Source organism: Anomaloglossus baeobatrachus, chromosome 4, assembly GCF_048569485.1.
Source record: "Anomaloglossus baeobatrachus isolate aAnoBae1 chromosome 4, aAnoBae1.hap1, whole genome shotgun sequence".
In the NCBI taxonomy this organism is placed as follows: Eukaryota; Metazoa; Chordata; class Amphibia; order Anura; family Aromobatidae; genus Anomaloglossus; species Anomaloglossus baeobatrachus.
Genome location: NC_134356.1, coordinates 335,599,147 through 335,614,668, shown reverse-complemented (window position 1 = coordinate 335,614,668; position 15,522 = coordinate 335,599,147). Strand labels below are relative to the sequence as shown.

At 51.0% G+C, this 15,522-nt stretch overlaps 1 protein-coding gene across 1 annotated transcript in view; it reads right to left on the bottom strand.

Moving 5' to 3' along the window:
* Nucleotides 1-15,522, bottom strand: part of ING3 (inhibitor of growth family member 3) — a 58,877-nt gene that overhangs the window by 28,921 nt on the left and 14,434 nt on the right. Inside the window, exon 4 of the mRNA XM_075345047.1 lies at nucleotides 15,189-15,254. Within this exon, the coding sequence (XP_075201162.1) occupies nucleotides 15,189-15,254 (66 nt within the window). The remainder of the gene's footprint in view (nucleotides 1-15,188; nucleotides 15,255-15,522) is intronic.

The following is a 15,522-nucleotide window of genomic DNA, read 5'->3' as shown; positions in this document are numbered from 1 at the left end:
GTGAACTGGATTAGGACAAAAAGAAGGTAAGGAGATATCCTGATTGAGATGAAAAGGGGATACCACCTTAGGGAGAAATTCCGGGACCGGACGCAGAACCACCTTATCCTGGTGAAACACCAGGAAGGGGGCTTTGCATGACAGCGCTGCTAGCTCAGACACTCTCCGAAGTGATGTGACTGCCACTAGGAAGACCACCTTCTGCGAAAGGCGTGAAAGAGAAACATCCCTCATCGGCTCGAAAGGTGGTTTCTGAAGAGCCGTTAGCACCCTGTTAAGATCCCAGGGTTCTAGCGGACGCTTGTAAGGTGGGACTATGTGGCAAACTCCCTGCAGGAACGTGCGTACCTGCGGAAGCCTGGCTAGACGCTTTTGAAAAAACACGGAAAGCGCCGATACTTGTCCCTTGAGAGAGCCGAGAGACAAACCCTTGTCCATTCCGGATTGAAGGAAAGACAGAAAAGTGGGCAAGGCAAACGGCCAGGGAGTAAAACCCTGATCAGAGCACCAGGATAAGAAGATCCTCCACGTCCTGTGGTAGATCTTGGCGGACGTTGGTTTCCTAGCCTGTCTCATAGTGGCAATGACCTCTTGAGATAACCCTGAGGACGCTAGGATCCAGGACTCAATGGCCACACAGTCAGGTTGAGGGCCGCAGAATTCAGATGGAAAAATGGCCCTTGAGACAGCAAGTCTGGTCGGTCTGGTAGTGCCCACGGTTGACCCACCGTGAGATGCCACAGATCCGGGTACCACGACCTCCTCGGCCAGTCTGGGGCGATGAGGATGGCGCGGCGGCAGTCGGACCTGATCTTGCGTAACACTCTGGGCAGCAGTGCCAGAGGAGGAAATACATAAAGGCAGTCGAAACTGCGACCAATCCTGAACTAATGCGTCTGCCGCCAGAGCTCTGTGATCTTGAGACCGTGCCATGAATGCCAGGACTTTGTTGTTGTGCCGGGATGCCATTAGGTCGACGTCCGGCGTTCCCCAGCGGCAACAGATCTCTTGAAACACGTCCGGGTGAAGAGACCATTCCCCTGCGTCCATGCCCTGGCGACTGAGAAAGTCTGCTTCCCAGTTTTCTACGCCCGGGATGTGAACTGCGGAGATGGTGGAGGCTGTGGCTTCCACCCACAGCAGGATCCGCCGAACTTCTTGGAAGGCTTGACGACTGCGTGTGCCGCCTTGGTGGTTGATGTACGCCACCGCCGTGGCGTTGTCCGACTGAATTCGGATCTGCCTGCCCTCCAGCCACAGCTGGAACGCCTTTAGGGCTAGATACACTGCCCTTATCTCCAGAACATTGATCTGAAGGGAAGACTCTGTCGGAGTCCAGGTTCCCTGAGCCCTGTGGTGGAGGAAGACCGCTCCCCACCCTGACAGACTCGCGTCCGTCGTGACCACAGCCCAGGATGGGGGCAGGAAGGATTTTCCCTTCGACAACGAAGTGGGAAGAAGCCACCACTGAAGGGAGGCTTTGGCTGCCCGAGAAAGGGAGACGTTCCTGTCGAGGGACGTCGACCTCCTGTCCCATTTGCGGAGAATGTCCCATTGGAGTGGACGCAGATGAAACTGCGCAAATGGAACTGCCTCCATTGCTGCCACCATCTTCCCTAGGAAGTGCATGAGGCGTCTCAAGGGGTGTGACTGGGCTCGAAGGAGAGATTGCACCCCTGTCTGTAGTGAACGCTGTTTGTCCAGCGGTAGCTTCACTATCGCTGAGAGAGTATGAAACTCCATCCCGAGGTAAGTCAGCGATTGTGTCGGTGTCAATTTTGACTTTGGGAAATTGATGATCCACCCGAACCTCTGGAGAGTCTCCAGAGCAGTGTTCAGGCTGTGTTGGCATGCCACCCGGGAGGGTGCCTTGACTAGAAGATCGTCTAAGTAAGGGATCACCGAGTGTCCCTGAGAGTGTAGGACTGCCACCACTGTTGCCATGACCTTGGTGAAGACCCGTGGGGCTGTCGCCAGGCCGAAAGGCAGTGCCACGAACTGAAGGTGTTCGTCTCAGATGGCGAAACGCAGGAAGCGCTGATGCTCTGGTGCAATCGGCACGTGGAGATAAGCATCCCTGATGTCGATTGATGCTAGGAAGTCTCCTTGGGACATCGAGGCGATGACGGAGCGGAGAGATTCCATCCGGAACCGTCTGGTTTTCACGTGTCTGTTGAGCAGTTTGAGGTCCAGAACGGGACGGAATGATCCGTCCTTTTTTGGCACAACAAACAAGTTGGAGTAAAAACCGCGACCACATTCTTGAAGGGGAACAGGTATCACCACTCCTTCTGCCTTCAGAGTGGTCACCGCCTGAAAAAGAGCATCGGCTCGCTCGGGGGGCGGAGATGTTCTGAAGAAACGAGTCGGAGGACGAGAGCTGAGCTCTATCCTGTAACCGTGAGACAGAATGTCTCTCACCCATCGGTCTTGGACATGTGGCAACCAGGCGTCGCAAAAGCGGGAGAGCCTGCCACCGACCGAGGATGCGGTTTGGGGAGGCCGGAAGTCATGAGGAGGCCGCCTTGGGGGCGGTTCCTCCGGCGGTCTTTTTAGGACGTGACTTAGACCGCCATGAATCAGAGTTCCTCTGGCCCTTCTGTGGCCTGTTGGACGTGGAGAATTGAGATCTGGCTGAGGGCCGAAAGGACCGAAACCTCGGTTGTATCTTCCGTTGCTGAGGTCTGTTTGGTTTGGACTGGGGTAAGGACGAGTCCTTTCCCTTGGATTGTTTAATAATTTCATCCAATTGCTCGCCAAACAGTTGGTCGCCAGAAAATGGCAAACCGGTTAAGAACTTCTTGGAAGCAGAGTCTGCCTTCCATTCGCGTAGCCACATGGCCCTGCGGACTGCCACTGAATTGGCGGATGCTACCGCTGTACGGCTCGCAGAGTCCAGTACGGCGTTCATGGCGTAGGACGAAAAAGCCGACGCCTGAGAGGTTAAAGACACAACCTGCGGAGTAGAGGCACGTGTGACTGCATTAATCTCCGACAGACAAGCTGAGATAGCTTGGAGTGCCCATACGGCTGCGAATGCCGGAGCAAAAGACGCGCCTATGGCTTCATAGATGGATTTCATCAGGAGCTCTATTTGCCTGTCAGTGGCATCCTTGAGCGATGAACCATCTGCCACTGCTACTATGGATCTAGCCGCCAGTCTAGAGACTGGAGGATCCACCTTGGGACACTGAGCCCAACCCTTAACTACGTCAGTGGGGAAGGGGTAACGTGTGTCATTAAGGCGCTTAGTAAAGCGCTTGTCCGGAAATGCTCGGTGCTTCTGGACCGCATCTCTGAAGTTGGAGTGATCGAAAAACGCACTCCGTGTACGTTTGGGAAACCTAAATTGGTGTTTCTCCTGCTGTGAAGCTGACTCCTCTATCTGTGGAGTTGGAGGAGAAAGTTCTAGCACCTGGTTGATGGACGCTATAAGGTCATTTACTATGGCGTCCCCTTCGGGTGTATCAAGATTGAGAGCAACGTCAGGATCAGAGTCCTGATCTGCCACCTCCGCTTCATCCTCCAGAGAGTCCTCATGCTGAGACCCTGAGCAGTGTGATGAAGTCGAGGGAAGTTCCCAGCGAGCCCGCTTAGGCGGTCTGGGACTGCGGTCCGTGTCGGAGTCCTCACCGTGGGACCTAGGAGTCACCCCAGGAGCAGTTTGCTGCGCCGACCGAGGGGGGCCTGGGGGCAATGATTCAACAGTGCCCGGGGCCTGTGTTACCGGTCTGGACTGCAAAGCTTCTAGTATCTTAGCAGACCATCTGTCCATAGACTGAGCCATGGATTGTGAAAGTGACTCAGAAAGTTTCTCAGCCAACACTGCAAACTCTGTCCCTGCCACCTGGACAGTGGCAGCCGGTGGTTCTACCTGGGCCGAGGGTCCCACCAGTGCCTGAGGCTCCGGCTGAGTGAGTGTCACAGGGGCCGAGCATTGCACACAATGAGGGTAGGTGGAACCTGCAGGTAACATAGACGCACAAGAGGTACAAGTTGCAAAATAAGCCTGTGCCTTGGCACCCTTGCTTTTTGCGGACGACATGCTGTTGTCTCCTCTTAGAGCAATCAGTGAGGGTATATAGCCAAAAGCAAAAAATGCGGCCGAACAGAGCAAATGTATACACAATATGGATATATATATATACACTTCGGCACCCAGGGGGGCCAGCACCTGGTAACTGGTGCGGCTTACCGACCGCCCTCAGCGGTTGTGTGTCCACCAGATTCCCTGCCTGGGCCTCCCAGAGCTGTGGAGCTCGGTCTGAAGTTCTCCACCGGCAGCAGTGATGATAACAATGGCTGCCAGCGTTCTCAGAGGAGGAGGGAGCCGTGGGCGTGCCTCAGAAAGTGCGGGAATCTGGTGCCCCACAGTGCTCAGTGAGGGGGGAGGAGGATACCTAAGTATGCTCCAGCCCTCACCGCTGACATCCAGTCTAGCGTCCCGCCCTTACCCCTGACTGGCAGGCCCGGGGGCGGGAGTATGCGGTACTAGGCCGCAGAAGCCGGGGACTAAATTTAGTAACGTGGCCGGCAAACAGGCGCGGTCGGCGCGGTAGTCCCGGCGACACAAAACACACAGCAGCCGCTGCAGCGTCTGTTACACAGGCGCTCTATGCGCCGTCCCCAAGGGGACACAGAGTACCTCTGAGAAGCAGGGCCTGTCCCTGACGATACCCAGTCTCCTGTCCGTCAGATTCCCCAGGGGCTGCGGAGGGAGCCCGGTCCCAGTGCATGGTGACCGGTTAGGATCCCACTTCTCCCAGAGCCACTAAGGGATGGGGAAGGATAACGGCATGTGGCTCCAGCCTTTGTACCCACAATGGGTACCTCAACCTTAACAGCACCGCCGACCAGAGTGGGGTGAGAAGGGAGCATGCCGGGGGCCCTGGGGCCCTCTTTTCTTCCATCCGATAAAGTCAGCAGCTGCTGCTGACTAAAATGTGGAGCTTGCGTGAATGTGTGCCTCCTTCAACACAAAGCATAAAAACTGATGGGCCCGTGATGCACGGGAGGGTGTATAGGCAGAGGGGAGGGGTTACACTTTTTAAAGTGTAATACTTTGTGTGGCCTCCGGAGGCAGAAGCTATACACCCAATTGTCTGGGTCTCCCAATGGAGCGACAAAGAAATAGAAAAGCGATCAGACTGCTAATTGTTATAGTCACCTAGGCGGACTAGTAAAATTTAAAAAAAAAAAAATTTAAAGTTTTTTGGCCGGTGCGTATTTTGCACAAGATGCAATAGCAGGCGATCAAAACGTAGCATCTGCGCAAAAATGGTGCCGTTAAAAACGTCAGCTCGAGACATAAAAAATAAGCCATCACTGAGCCCCAGATCCCGAATAATGAGAAAGCTACAGATTGTGGAAAATGGCGCAAAAAGTGCACTTTTTTTTTTAGACAAGTTTGTGAATTTTTTTAACCCCTTAGATAAAAGTAAACCTATTCATGTCTGGGGTTTATGAACTCGTACCAACCTGAGACAACACACACACACACACACACACACGTTTTACCATATAGTGAACACGGTGAATAAAATATCCCAAAAACAATCAGGCAGTCGCACTTATTTGCAATTTTTTCACATTTGGAATTTTTTTGATGGTTTCCAGTACACTATATGGCAAAACTAATTGTTTCATTCAAAATTACAACTCGTCCTGCAAAAAACAAGCCCTCATATAGGAAGATTGACGGAAAAATAAAAAAGTTACGGCTCTCTGATGAAGAAGAGCGGAAAAAAAAACAAAAAAAAACAAACAGAAAATTGCCCAGGGTGAAGAGGTTAAAGGGCTACTCCAGTCAAGCAGAGGCTATCGGTACATCCTTGGTGTGGCTGAGCAGTTCAGTGCACCCTCCCATATACTGTTCTCTGCATCTCTGAAAAGTCAGTAAGGGGAAGGTACACTGATGTGTGTGGCCATGCCAAGGATGGACGGAGCACGTTCTTGACTGCAACAATCATTTTGTGCTGACAAGACTATTTAAAGTGAACCTGTCACCAGAAATTTAGCTATAAAGCTAAAAGTTCCCCCCTCTGCAGCTCCTGGGCTGCATTCTAGGAAGCTTCCTATAGTTTTTGTGGCCCCTTTTATTCCAAAATAAATACTTTACAAACTTGTACCTTTTCGTATGCAAATTTCTTAAATCTTCCATGGGGGCGGGCTCTCTAATGACCGTTGCTGTCCTCCTGCCGATTTACGCCGCCCCCGAACGCTGAATTTCAAACCTCAGGATGCCATCCCTGGGCGCCCGTGGTCCCGCGCATGCGCTGTGCTACTGTAGCGGTGCCGTGCACTGTGTGCACGTGTGACCGCTAGTGACACTTTGCGCGTGCACGAGGTTATGGGCGGCGCTGTGAGTGTGATCAGCAAGTGCCGCCCATAACCTCGTGACCGCACTTTCCCCTCTTCCTCCAGCGTTCTGCGCAAACGCTCTCTGGCCAGATGACCGGACGTCACCTCCTTCCCATCCTGCTCAGCAGCAGGAAATAGATGGGAGGAGCGGACGAAGCAGTCGGTGCCCGCGCAAAAGCGTCACCAGCGGTCACACGTGCACGGCACCGCTACAGTAGCACAGCGCATGCGCGGGACCACGGGCGCCCAGGGGCGGCGTCCTGAGGTTTGAAATTCAGCGTTCGGGGGCGGCGTAAATCGGCAGTAGGACAGCAACGTACATCAGGCAGCCCGCCCCCATGGAAGATTTAAGAAATTTGCATACGAAAAGGTACAAGTTTGTAAAGTATTTATTTTGGAATAAAAGGGGCCACAAAAACTATAGGAAGCTTCCTAGAATGCAGCCCAGGAGCTGCAGAGGGGGGAACTTTTAGCTTTATAGCTAAATTTCTGATGACAGGTTCACTTTAAGGGCTCTTTCATACACATTGGAACCAATTCACTACCAATAAATCCCCCAAAAATGCCTGCCATGCTTTACACCACATTCATTGTGTTTTAGACAGTCTCAGTTTTAGACACATGCTCGACAAAACGGGTAAAGCCCATCAGAAACTGCGTGCCCTAAAATTGCACCACAATTTGGAGGTACTTAGTAAGCTAATGAACAGATGGTGGACTGTTCCACTGCAATGATATCAAGATCACAAGGAACCACCACGGATCAGCTCCCATCAGCATGGACGATTCATTTACTAAACGTGACGGAGGTGTTCAGCTCTACAAATGCTCACATCCAGGAGCTGACCAGTCAGGCAGATCTCGCAGTTCTATGTATGCAGAGTTCTGTAGAACTCCATCAACATCATCGATTGGCAGCTTTCTGCCTATGCACAGTGCACACAAAGCTTTTAGTGGTGGAGGCAGGGTTATACAGAGCTCATGAATATGCAGGGGGACTTCATAGCAATTGATTTGATTTACTAGTCCTCTAGTGATAGTCTGCTGCTGATAAAACAGTGATTTCACAGTAACAACAAGCAGCCCTATAAGTGACATCATTGGAATCTGGGTCTCTGTCTCTACAGCAGTCTCTACATCATGCTGCTGTCAGAATTAGGTAGCAAGTCACTTATTTTAGATAGAATGAACACGGCACTGCTGGTAGATAACGGCACACAAGTAGGATGCCATCCCATAGAAAGTAAGAAGTGAGCTTGGCACTCATGCAGATTAATGACATTTATTTGGAAAGCCAAAGATAAACAGGCACAAATGTTTCGCTATTTTAGACCATCATCAGTGTGTGCTGTGCTTTATCCGATCAAGCTTCAGGAAGGAGCGCTATTATTGCAGATTGCAGTATCCACCGCTGAAAAAGCAGCATCAGCACACAATTTCACCAATGGAAGAACTGATGTCTACAAGCAATGTAAGAGTAGAGTCAGCATGCAAGTGCCGTTACATACAAGGCATCAGTTTGGGTATACCCTCCTGATAACCTGATGATCCCTTTAGAAGCAGGTACACACGGCTGAACAAGCTCTGGAGAATTTTAGTAAATTAGCTCCACATTTCCTTTATTTAAGGGACTGTCAGCAGGTTTTTGCTACGTCATCTGAGAGCGGCATGGTGTAAGCCAAGAGGTCCTGATTAGAGAGATGTAACCAGTTTACTGGGTGCAGCTGTTCTCAAACAATCAGTTTTTAGATTTAGCAATACAGCAAAGCAGAGAAAGCTGACCCCACCAATACCAGGCTCTCTATCAGACATTGTACATAGTCACAGCAGGGGGTGCGCCGGACTACCAGACACAGACAACATGATGCTGATGGCCAAGCAATAATAAAGTCCTGGGGCAAAAACAATCATTGATAATAAAATAACACCATCTGTGTTAATGCCTATAACATGCTGTCTTGAGATTATATAGCAAAAACCTGCTGACCGCAAAGAATAGCCATATCTAGAGTATGCTCACTTTTAGGAAAGGGGTGGGGGAAACCACACACACACACACACACACACTTGACTTTTTATAATGAACACCACAAACACGCTTCAGTACTTTATGTAAATCCTGCCTAAAAATATTTGGAATGCATCTTGAGTGTCTGAATGGTAAAACCAATTTAGGCGGGCTTCACATCAGCAGTATTCTGCCACAATGCCGGATCCGTCACAAATGCGGTACAGTTAAATACAGTTCAATGGCATTGCGGCAAGATAAGGTCACATGCAGCGCCATGTGACCATATCTTGCTGCGATGCCATTTAACTGTGTACCGCATTTGTGACGGATCCGGCATTGCGGCAGAATACCGCTGATGTGCGCGCAGCCTTAGTGCAGCATAATCTAAATATGGCATCTTTTTCATACTTCTTTTGCATCACTCAAAAAATTGTATTAAAGATACTTAAACAAAAAGACATGACGCACATGTCCTTGGATTAAAAGGGAACTGATGATGTGGAAAAAATGCTATTATTCGGCACATATGGGGTTACTCTGAAGATTAATAGCATTCTAAACTTGCCCTGCACATTAAACCCTGCTGCCAGGAGGAAGAAGGGAATTTTGTTTACTTATCGTAAATTCCTTTTCTTCTAGCTCCTATTGGGAGACCCAGACAATTGGGTGTATAGCTTCTGCCTCCGGAGGCCACACAAAGTATTACACTTTAAAAAGATGGCTGAATATGCACAGGTTTAGATGATTGTAATCACCACTCTCGCAATGTAAAGGCAAAAAAGACTCCTTATATCTATTAGGTATAAATGACTATATATATATATATAGATGCCATAAGGAATTTGGGACAGGACGTCTTTAAGCAAAGGAGAGATTTAAGTAGTCACAATCACCACTCTCCGGATGTAAGAAAAAGAGACTCCATTTGTCCATTAAGTATGCCTGGCTGCACATATACATGCCATACAGAATTTTAGACAGGCCATCTTTTAGTAAGAGAGAGATTCAGCCAAATGCTTACCCATGTGTTGGACTAAGCTCAGGATTTCATGCAGCGTGTGCCCCTACGCGTCTCGCCTCAAGCTTCATGAGGGGGAAGTGAACAGGTGAAGATGCCAGTGGGCATCTTAAATCTCTCCTTTGCTTAAAGACGTCCTGTCCCAAATTCCTTATGGCATCTATATATATATAGTCATTTATACCTAATAGATATAAGGAGTCTTTTTTGCCTTTACATTGCGAGAGTGGTGATTACAATCATCTAAACCTGTGCATATTCAGCCATCTAAGCCTGCCCTGTTATTCCCATGGTTTACCATCTGGATACATGATCTCTTTTTCCATGGGTTATTTCTAACTACTCTTTACTATACATGTTTGGGTGAATGTGCTACAACCTTGTCCTCGATTCCCTGTGTTATCTTTAAATATTGTATATTTATATTGAATAGTATGGAAATCCAACCTGTCTTTTATACATTTCATAATAAAATTAATTTTTTATATGCATTAACTTAGGTTGTGACTCTGATTTACTACGACTACTAGTTGCACAACAAGTCCTTTTGCCTTTTTGTATTCATAGACCAGGTAGCTGCCTGACACACCTGCTGAGCCGTAGCCCGGTGCCCCAATGCCCAAGATGCACCTACGGCTCTGGTAGAATGGGCTTTCAGCCCCGAAGGAAGAGGAAGCCCCGAAGAACGGTAGGCTTCAAGAATCGGTTCCTTGATCCACCGAGCCAAAGTTGACTTGGAAGCTTGCGAACCCTTACGCTGGCCAGCGACCAGGACAAAGAGCGCATCTGAACGGCGCAGGGGCGCCGTGCGAGACACATAGAGCCGGAGTGCTCTCACTAGATCTAATGAATGCAAATCCTTTTCACACTGGTGAACTGGATGAGGGCAAAATGACGGTAAGGAGATATCCTGATTGAGATGAAAAGGAGATACCACCTTAGGGAGAAACTCCGGGATAGGACGCAGAACCACCTTATCCTGGTGAAAAACCAGGAAAGGGGATTTGCATGACAGCGCTGCAAGCTCCGACACTCTTCGGAGTGAGGTAATTGCCACAAGAAAAGCCACCTTCTGCGAAAGACGTGATAAAGAAACATCCCTCAGCGGCTCGAAAGGTGGTTTTTGAAGAGCCATTAACACCCTGTTAAGGTCCCAGGGTTCCAGCGGACGCTTGTAGGGTGGAACTATGTGGCAAACTCCCTGCAGGAACGTGCGGACCTGCGGAAGCCTTGCCAGGCGCTTTTGAAAAAATACTGAGCGCCGATACTTGTCCCTTGAGAGAGCCGAGTGACAAACCCTTGTCCATTCCGGATTGAAGGAATGAAAGAAAAATGGGTAAGGCAAAAGGCCAGGGAGTAAAACCCTTATCAGAGCACCAGGATAAGAAGATCCTCCACGACCTGTAATAGATCTTGGCGGACGTTGGTTTCCTGGCCTGTCTCATAGTGGCAATGACATCCTGCGATAAACCCGACGACGCTAGGAGCCAGGACTCAATGGCCACACAGTCAGGTTGAGGGCCGCAGAATTCAGATGGAAAAACGGGCCTTGTGACAGCAGGTCTGTGCGGTCTGGAAGCGCCCACGGCTGACCCACCGTGAGATGCCACAAATCCGGGTACCACGACCGCTTCGGCCAATCTGGAGCGACGAGAATGGCGCGACGACAGTCGGATCTGATCTTGCGTAACACTCTGGGCAACATCGCCAGAGGAGGAAACACATAAGGGAGTCGAAACTGCGACCAATCCTGAACTAACACGTCCGCCGCCAAAGCTCTGTGATCTTGAGACCGTGCCATGAAGACCGGGACCTTGTTGTTGTGCCGTGACGCCATGAGATCGACGTCCGGCGTTCCCCAGCGGCTACAGATCTCTCGAAACACGTCTGGGTGAAGAGACCATTCCCCCGCATCCATGCCCTGACGACTGAGAAAGTCTGCTTTCCAGTTTTCTACGCCCGGGATGTGAACTGCAGAGATGGTGGAGGCTGTGGCCTCCGCCCACAGCAGAATCCGCCGACTTCCTGGAAGGCTTGACGGCTGCGCGTGCCGCCCTGGTGGTTGATGTACGCGACCGCCGTGGCGTTGTCCGACTGTATGCGGATCTGCCTGCCCTCCAGCCACCGATGGAACGCCTTTAGGGCTAGATACACTGCCCTTATCTCCAGAACATTGATCTGAAGGGAAGACTCTATCGGAGTCCAGGTTCCCTGAGCCCTGTGGTGGAGAAAAACCGCTCCCCACCCTGACAGGCTCGCGTCCGTCGTGACCACAGCCCAGGATGGGGGCAGGAAGGATTTTCCCTGCGATAGAGAAGTGGTAAGAAGCCACCACTGAAGAGAGGTTTTGGCTGCAAGGGAAAGAGACGTTCCTGTCGAGGGACGTCGACCTCCTGTCCCATTTGCGGAGAATGTCCCATTGGAGTGGGCGCAGATGAAACTGCGCGAAGGGCACTGCCTCCATTGCTGCCACCATCTTCCCCAGGAAGTGCATGAGGCGCCTCAAGGGGTGTGACTGGCCCCGAAGAAGAGATTGCACCCCTGTCTGCAGCGAAAGCTGTTTGTCCAGAATGTCTCTCACCCATCGGTCTTGGACATGTGGCCACCAGGCGTCGCAAAAGCGGGAGAGCCTGCCACCGACCGAGGATGCGGTTCGGGGAGGCCGAAAGTCATGAGGAGGCCGCCTTGGAGGCAGTGCCTCCGGCGGTTTTTTGGGGGCGTGACTTAGACCGCCACGCATAAGAGTTCCTCTGGCCCTTCTCTGGCCTGTTGGACGAGGAGGATTGGGACTTGGCTGAGGGCCGAAAGGACCGAAACCTCGGTTGTATTTTCCGTTGCTGAGGTCTCTTCGGTTTGGACTGGGGTAAGGACGAGTCCTTTCCCTTGGATTCCTTAATAATTTCATCCAATCGTTCACCAAACAATCGGTCGCCAGAAAACGGCAAACCGGTTAAGAACTTCTTGGAAGCAGAGTCTGCCTTCCATTCGCGTAGCCACATGGCCCTGCGGACTGCCACCGAATTAGCGGATGCTACCGCTGTACGGCTAGCAGAGTCCAGGACGGCGTTCATGGCGTAGGACGAAAAAGCCGACGCCTGAGAAGTCAAAGACGCAACTTGCGGAGCAGAGGTACGTGTGACCGCATTAATCTCAGACAGACAAGCTGAGATAGCTTGGAGTGCCCACACGGCTGCAAAGGCCGGGGCAAAAGACGCGCCTGTGGCTTCATAGATGGATTTCACCAGGAGCTCTATCTGCCTGTCAGTGGCATCCTTGAGCGATGAGCCATCTGCAACTGATACTACAGATCTAGCCGCCAGTCTAGAGACTGGAGGATCCACCTTGGGACATTGAGCCCAACCCTTAACTACGTCAGAGGGGAAGGGGTAACGTGTGTCATTAAGGCGCTTAGTAAAGCGCTTGTCCGGAAATGCTCTGTGCTTCTGGACAGCATCTCTGAAGTTAGAGTGATCGAAAAACGCACTCCGTGTACGTTTGGGAAACCTAAACTGGTGTTTCTCCTGCTGCGAAGCCGACTCCTCTATAAGTGGAGTTGGGGGAGAAAGATCTAGCACCTGGTTGATGGACACTATAAGGTCATTTACTATGGCGTCCCCTTCAGGTGTATCAAGATTGAGAGCAACGTCAGGGTCAGAGCCCTGAGCTGCGACGTCCGCCTCATCCTCCAGAAAGTCCTCAAGCTGAGACCCCGAGCAGCGTGAGGAAGTCGGGGAAGATTCCCAGCGAGCCCGCTTAGCCGGTCTGGGACTGTGGTCCGTGCCGGAGTCCTCCACGTGAGACCTAGGGGCCACCCCGGGAGCACGCTGCGGCGCAGACCGAGAGGGGCCTGGAGGCGATGATCCAACAGTGCCCGGGGCCTGTGTAAGGACCGGTCTGGACTGCAAGGCTTCTAGTAGCTTGGCAGACCATTTGTCCATAGACTGAGCCATGGATTGTGAAAGCGACTCAGAGAGTTTCTCAGCAAAAACTGCCAACTCTGTCCCTGCCGCCTGGACAGGGGAAGCAGGAGGGTCTGCCTGAGCCGAGGGGCCCACTAGTACCCGAGGCTCCGGCTGAGCAAGTGCAACAGGGGTCGAGCATTGCTCACAGTGAGGGTAGGTGGAACCTGCAGGTAACATAGCTGCACAAGAGGTACAGGTTGCAAAAAAACCCTTTGCCTTAGCGCCCTTGCTCCTTGTGGACGACATGCTGTTGTCTCCTAGGAGAGTGATCACTGAGGGTATATAGCCAAAAGCAAAACAACCCGGCCGAAGAGAGAATATATATATATGACCGGTGACCGGTGTGGCTTACCGACCGCCCAAAGCGGTGTGTCTCCACCAGATTCCCTGCCTTAGGTCTCCCAGAGCTGCAGAGCTCGTTCCTGAAATCCTCCACCGGCAGAATGCGTGTAAAAATGGCTGCCGGAGCTCTCAGGGGAGGAGGGAGCCGTGGGCGGCGACTAGTAAAGTGCGGGAATCTGGTGCCCCACAGTGATCAGTGAGGGGGGGGGGGGAGGAAACCTAAAGTATGCTCCAGCCCTCACTGCCGACGTCAGGTCGACCGTCCCGCCCTTACCCCTGACTGGCAGGCCCGGGGGCGGGAGTTATGGTAATAGGCCGCAATGAAGCCGGGGACTAAATTTAATACCGCGGCCGACAAACAGGCGCGGTCGGCGCGGAAGTCCCGGTCGTCACAAAACCAGCAGCTGCTGCAGCGTCTGTGACACAAGCGCTCCATGCACCGTCCCCATGGGGACACAGAGTACCTTTAGATGCAGGGCCCTGTCCCTGAGGATACAAAGTCTCCTGTCCGGCAGATTCCCACAGGGGCTGCGGAGGGAGCCCGGTCCCAGTGAATGGATGACCGGTTAGGATCCCACTTCTCCCAGAGCCTCTAAGGGATGGTGAAGGAAAACGGCATGTGGCTCCAGCCTCTGTACCCGCAATGGGTACCTCAACCTTAACAGCACCGCCGACTTAGTGGGGTGAGAAGGGAGCATGCCGGGGGCCCTGTGGGGGCCCTCTTTTCTTCCAACCGATAAAATCAGCAGCTGCTGCTGACTAAAATGGGAGCATGAGTGGATGTGTGCCTCCTTCCACACAAAGCATAAAAACTGAGGAGCCCGTGATGCACGGGAGGGTGTATAGGCAGAGGGGAGGGGTTACACTTTTTAAAGTGTAATACTTTGTGTGGCCTCCGGAGGCAGAAGCTATACACCCAATTGTCTGGGTCTCCCAATGGAGCGACAAAGAAATTAACTTTAATCCTCTTGGCAGCATTCCGGTTTCAGTCATTGTTCTGTGTATGACTAACAGCCACTCTGCATTAGACCTGACTGTCAATCAGTGCAAGGGGCACAGTATCAGCTGCCGCTCTCCATACATAGAGCCGTGACTGAACCCTGTGGCGGTGGCCCCATGACTGAAAACAGAACGCTGCCAATAGGATTAAAAGCTCCTTTCCTCCCGGCAGCGGGGTTTAGAATGCTATTCATCTGCAGACTGTGAGCCCTCGCGGGCAGGGACCGCTATCCTCCTGTACCTGTCTGTGCCTTGTATTGTTTAGGATTATTATACTCATCTCTATTATGTATACCGCTTTCACATGTAAAGTGCCATGGAATTGATGACGCTATAATAATAATAATAATCTGCAAGTTAACAGCATTTTCTTGGTGACAGATTCCTTTTAAGCTGAAATAAATCGCCATACAAAAGCTATGTAGCATTTTAGCCCCTGTAAAATATACCAGCCATCTTACTATTATCTATATAAATGTTTTCATGTTCTACTTACCAAATCATAAATCTGATTTGCCAATTGTACTTTTTCATCAGCATCTTCTAAAGCTTTGAAGTAATCCTGAAGAGACAAAATTATCTTACAGATTAGCACCTTACAGTTACAAAGTCCCACTGAACGACAACTCTTTATTAATGTATACACTTGCAGCACATTAGATCCACACTACGGCCAAGTCTTTACCCAAGTCAAATGTTGGAGCTTCTGAATTATCTAGATGACGATAGGCTTGTCCTGGAGAATTATTACAAGCTATGAATATTAACCCCTTCATGACCATATGACGCAAACATAAGTCACATGAGTGCAGGAGATGTATGGAGCAGGC